This window comes from Amblyomma maculatum, chromosome 8, assembly GCF_055883805.1.
Source record: "Amblyomma maculatum isolate TAMU_Amacu chromosome 8, ASM5588380v1, whole genome shotgun sequence".
NCBI classification, from domain to species: domain Eukaryota; kingdom Metazoa; phylum Arthropoda; class Arachnida; order Ixodida; family Ixodidae; genus Amblyomma; species Amblyomma maculatum.
The window spans coordinates 125199611-125205610 of NC_139351.1; the positions used below are offsets into that span (position 1 = coordinate 125199611).

General features: G+C 45.3%; 1 protein-coding gene across 1 annotated transcript in view; it reads left to right on the top strand.

The window, feature by feature from the left end:
* Positions 1 to 2857, top strand: part of LOC146182482 (A disintegrin and metalloproteinase with thrombospondin motifs 10-like) — a 60426-nt gene extending 57569 nt beyond the window's left edge. The window contains exons 16-17 of the mRNA XM_084576005.1: positions 1583 to 1694; positions 2418 to 2857. Coding sequence (XP_084432131.1) covers positions 1583 to 1694; positions 2418 to 2857 — 552 coding nt within the window. The remainder of the gene's footprint in view (positions 1 to 1582; positions 1695 to 2417) is intronic.
* The last annotated feature ends 3143 nt before the right edge of the window (positions 2858 to 6000 follow it).

Consider the following 6000-nt stretch of genomic DNA (forward strand, 5'->3'; position numbering starts at 1 on the left):
TTTTAATCTGTGCCATTGCTCAATGCAAACTTATTAGCGTAATCATTTTATGCCCGAAAGATATTTTTCTAGAAAGCAGATGAAAAAATATAAGCAGTTTTTGTCCCTAATTCAGGGCACATTGTATAACAAACAACCGGCCGGAGTGGACAGCAAGTGGGCAAAACTATCAGCGCCGACTGCCGATAGTGAGATAGAGTCTGTACTGTTGAAGTCCCAAGAGGCAAAAACAAGACGTATTCTCGTCCACTGCAAGAATATACATCCCGCACAACACAAGGTCGCCCCATTGATTCGAATTGTGCTTTAAGGCTTGAGAACAGTCAGTGCGTAATAAATTTTCTGATTTAAAAAACTACAATCGATTTTACGAACTCCCACAGCTGTTATTATTGTAGGCAGAATATACGGTTTTGAAGCTGAGATACTTGCTTTAAGTGGTGTAGTGTTGACAGAGAGAGAGAAAAGGCGCTAATAAAAGAACCTAAAAGCGCTACCCTGTATATGCTTTCGCTTTAATTCACCTGTTCAATCAAACCTTGTTGTCTTCAGGTGCTAAAGCAATTTAAAAACCATTCACAAAATGCGTGAGATGTACGCTCAAACGAAAACAAGTATACGAGTGAGCGATGTGGCCTCAAGTGAGAGTGGAGCAGCCCTTCCACCGCCCAATACGCTTACAACTATATCAGTATTGAGCTAATAAAGTGGCTAAAAATTGTAATGGAGATTGCTTTATTCCCTAATGGGAAATTTTAGCGCAGCTATGTAAACGTTTTTGTGGTTTAGTGAGGCAATGAATTTGAGAAATACTTATGTATGTATGTATGTATGTATGTATGTATGTATGTATGTATGTATGTATGTATGTATGTATGTATGTATGTATGTATGTATGTATGTATGTATGTATGTACGTATGTATGTATGTATGTATGTATGTATGTATGTATGTATGTATGTATGTATGTATGTATGTATGTATGTATGTATGTATGTATGTATGTATGTATGTATGTATGTATGTATGTATGTGTGCATGTATGTATGTGTGCATGTATGTATGTATGTATGTATGTATGTATGTATGTATGTATGTATGTATGTATGTATGTATGTATGTATGTATGTATGTATGTATGTATGTATGTATGTATGTATGTATGTATGTATGTATGTATGTATGTATGTATGTATGTATGTATGTGCAGTCGCAATGCACAAGCCAAAAAGAATTTCTCAGAATAAGAGAAGAGTAACGAGTGAGCGGCGCAGAGCTCATGGCTCTTCTTTCTCTTCTGAGAAATTCTCTACAGCTTGTGGATCTCATTCGCCCGGTGACACCGGCAGTGGCACCAACGGCGAAGTGATTGAACCACCGAACGGACGAATAATATCTGCGCTCTAAAAAAAAAGAAAAGTGGCAGGGACATTTATCCTACACTTAAGGTTTTACACAAAAAAGGTTAGCCGCATGTCAGCTCCAGTTTCCCTCTCTAATTCTTTTCAGTCATAAAAACAAAGAATTGCGCGATGGATACAGTTCGAGACCATAGCGGTGACCTCTGCGGTATTTGCGCAGATTTGTCACCGTCGTGAAAACCCCATGACCTATGCGACTGGAAAGTGCTCCGAGTGGAAGACCCTTGTCCGGGACCTCTCTTCGAAAGGAGCTCAAGTTCGCCACAACCCGTGTAAGTCCAACACTACGATTGATACTCCTAAGCATGTCATCTGAAGTCACACCTTCTCGGAATAGAAAAGTACGCTATGACCAGCGATTTCGTCATGCAAGTGACTACAGGCGGAAGCTCTACAGCAAGAGCTATGTTTCTCTATTCAAGAGGTTGGGACCGACGTAAAAACGTGTAGGATAAGTACTTTTTTTTCCTTGGCATATCATGTGTATTAAAAAATGAAAATATGCAAGTGTGTTCACACGCACATTTACGCACCGAAATAAGTCCAAACTCTTGCAACAGCTTTTGTAGCTGGCCACTCATTTTCCATACGGCGCTAGATCAAAAGTAGTCGTCCCCTTCAAGCATGCTCCTACTACAAGACAGTGCTTTACTCTTCTGCTTTGCCTTCTATCGTATATAGCACCAACAGCTCTTAAGGCCACGTTTTTCTGATTCTGACAGAACTGGCTCAACACCAAACCATACTGGTTGGTCAGCATGTGTTCATTTAATCATGTCATGGCAATATTTCGCATTGAGTGTACCGAACACAGTGAGGTTACAGGTGGCAGTCTTAAGTGACGTTCCGCGCACTTACAAGACAAGGCAGATAGTAGACTTTAAATAAACAATCCCAATTGGGCTCCCATGCCCCTATCATAAAGAGTCGCTGTTAGGTGATACGCTGGAGTAACCGTCATGTTTTATCTCCTGTCCGCCTCTTGCACTGTGCAGCTCGGCCATGGCAGGCGTGCGCCATCTACTGCAAGATCACCAACGGTCCCTGGTACACACCGCGGACCGAGCTCAACGACCTGGGTGGATCTTTCTTCCCGGACGGCTCCTGGTGCCACAACGACGGCCACCAGGACTTCTACTGCCAAAACCATGTGTGCCAACCGGAGCCCTCCAAGACGGCCTCTTCGAAAGGCCGCTCACTGTGGTTACTCCAGGACGTGGACGTCGAGCCACGCTTCCAGAACGCCCGGCCCCTGTCCTCACTGCGTGCGCCCCCGTCTCCCGTATACGACGCCGCGTTCGTTTACGACGAAGACACTTCGCTGCCCGTGGGCGTTGTGCAGACGACGCGAGTGGACATGAGCTTGGACGAATCAGAAGACCAGGAGTACGCAGACAAGGACTATGTCACGCTTCCAACGGACAAGCCTAGATGACGTTACAAAAATGACGCTAGAGGCCATTCGATGGCTCGCAATCAACCTTAGTCGGATCGAAGCAGATGGCTGCGCTATGCGACGAGTGGACGGCTACCTTTCACTGAAACAGCTCGGACTACTCGTCTAATTTTTGCCAGCCACGGAGTCTCAGAACTGCCACGACCATAAAAAGCACACACACCCCTTTATCGGGAACCATCTGCAAGTCAGTACTTAGAATGCGAGCTATGTTCCAGCACTGATCGAAAGGAGCAGAAATCTCAGCCTCAAACAGTTTCTAATTGATCGTTCGTATCAATAATCGGACGAAACTACGAAACAGCGCTGATAGACGGGGCAATTACCTTGCATAACTCTGTAAGCACTGTGCCGTCGTTTCGACCAAAATGAACCAACCAGCTCCACTCAGCCCTCTTGTTGGATATCAGTCTTCGTCTGTGGGGAAGTTTTCATAGTATCAAGCGAGAGTTGCATTCGTCGCGTGCAAAAATGTGGCCATCGCAGCATAGGGCTCCCATTGCCAAGCGCATTGATTAATTACTGGAACGGTTGCAAAAAAAGATTCGTTGTACTGAGAACATTGCCCGAGTTCTACGTCTGTGACATCTCTTGAAATCCGTTTTTAGCTGTGGTTCCACTGGAAGGATTGTTTGAAGGTGCAAAATCACCACCTACTTCAGAAAATATCGAGCAAAAATACGTTTGAGAATGCACTGTTGCAGAGTTTTATGGGAATATGCCGTATGCTGGCAATCCACTGCGAATGCTTTTGAGGTGTTGTCACAGCGTCTGCTTTCCTGTGGCAGGGCGAAAGTGCGAACGACATTCCTTACTATTCAGGAGCACCTGAAATCGCTAACATTGCTCGGGGGGCTTCAACAAAAGTAGTTGCTATTAGGGCGTTTTTTACAAACAACTTCGACTGTTGAAAATTACTTGAATTACTTGAGGAATGGACGGAACGCACACAGACCCGCATTGTTATGGAGGTGGGAGAAACCGTTTGTGCCAACAAATAACGCACACGCTGACTTCTCAATCTATCCTTGAGGCGTAACAGAACTAAATAGGGCGCAATGTTACCGCCTTTGGGCTGTCCAAGGTTCTCGCTGTTCTGGCTCATCCGGAGGCTTTCAGTGAAGTATAAATGAGAATAAGAAAATCAACAAAGCGAATTATTTGACCTCGTATCTTTCGCTCCAGCGCAGCTGAATAGTCAAAGATAAAAACTTTTACCTGTTCGTCGCCATCCTTCGCGTGCCTTTCTCTCCGCCAGTCGTTTGCAACAGCTCAAATCAGCGCCAAATATATGGAATGAATAGAAGGGCCGGACAATGGAGATCCTTGTGTGCCGAGTCGTCGAGGCATCACAGTCTATAGAAGGTGTCCACAGGAGCCTTGTTTGGGAGGACAACACAGATAAGGTAACGTGTTTCTGCATTGGTACCGCGTAATGTAGCAGATGTTGGAGCCGTGTTCCACCCAAGGGAAGGTGAAGTCACCAATCAGCAGAGGCGATTCCACTTGATGTCCACTGCATTGTGCGTGATGTCGCTCAAGAATCCCGGCAATAATCTAGTCTGCTTTGTACAGGAAAGCACATGTCCATACCCTTGTTCATTATGCTCTTTTTCTATTTTTTTTTTTGTAAATAAACAAGGTCTACTCGTTTTCTTGAGAAGTCTGCTCTTGCTCGCTGTGATTCTCATTACAATTATAGCCAAGGATCATTGCTGATGTCTATTCACAGGTCGGTTGTCATTTTTATCTACGAGTTTGCCTTGATGTTTTCTTGCACATGTTTTATTTTTTTCTTTCTCTCCCCCTATCCTATTTTGGCCATCTGGGGTTCTCGCCTAGTTGATGTGTGTCATGCTTTTCACCTCCATAGAAAAGCATCCGCTGCGACGAAGATCGAGTCCCCCGCGTCCCTGGGATCAGCAGTCCCTAATAATCACTGAGCCACCGTGGTGGGGTCCTCTTTTGAGAGCTACATGACTTTCTTTTGTAACCATATATGACTACGCTTTGGTGAACCGAAGTGAGTAACTCTATTATTATTTAGATTAAAAATCTTCAGTTAGTTAAAGCATTGTTGAAGCATTGATTGGTTACTGATAGGGTTAGCTTTTGGCGGAGAGTAATCGAGGGTGCCGGTCCCCCGGGAGTTAACTCATCTGCCATTTGCCTAAAGAAACCCAGTAATTTGATGAGTCGCGAAGAAAATTTTAAACCCCTACTCTATTAACCAAAACCTGCGTCACTTGATATATTCTCCTAAATGTTCAGTACACTCGGTAAGCCTGTCATTCGAGTGCATTCGGGATTCTTGGAAGCGACGTCAAAATGTTCTCTGTGCGCCTGGCCAGTCTCTTGGCCCTCAGCCGGCGGTGTAACTGAGTATATATAGAAAAGTTAGGGTTCCTTGGGGGATGTCCGATAACCTTTCGGATCTCCGAATAATTAGAGACAATTAGATACCTGTACTCACCTATGGGGCTGAAACGTGGAGGCTAACCAAAAGAGTTCTACTTAAGTTGAGGACAACCCAGAGGGCTATGGAACGAAAAATGGTAGGTGTAACATTAAGAGATAGGAAGCGTGCAGAGTGGGTCAGAGAAATAACTCAGGTTACCGACATTCTAGTGGAAATTAAGAAGAAATGGGAATGGGCAGGACATGTAGTGCGAAGAGAGGATAACCGATGGTCGCTTAGGGTAACAAACTGGATTCCAAGGGAAGGAAAGCGTAGCAGGGGGCGGCAGAAAGTTAGGTGGGCGGATGAGGTTAAGAAGTTCGCAGGGGTCAAGTGGATGCAGCTAGCACAGAACCGGGTTAAGTGGAGAAATATGGGAGAGGCCTTCGCCCTGCGGTAGGTATGGTCAGGCTGCTGCTGATGATGATGATGATGATGAGTTTACCGCGACCGCTTACCGCAGCCGTTTTCCGGTACCGCACGCGCTAGAATAGCGTGCGCTGATTCGTCCCTGCGTGTCCAGTCTATGCCAGCAATTAACGGGAACATGGCACCATCTGTCGTTATCAGGATTATCTGCGCATGCGCACTGACGCTCGCGCGGCAGAGGTACGCAGTGGTGGCCAGTGGCCGTCAGTGGCGGCAGTGGCGGCTGTAATAACCG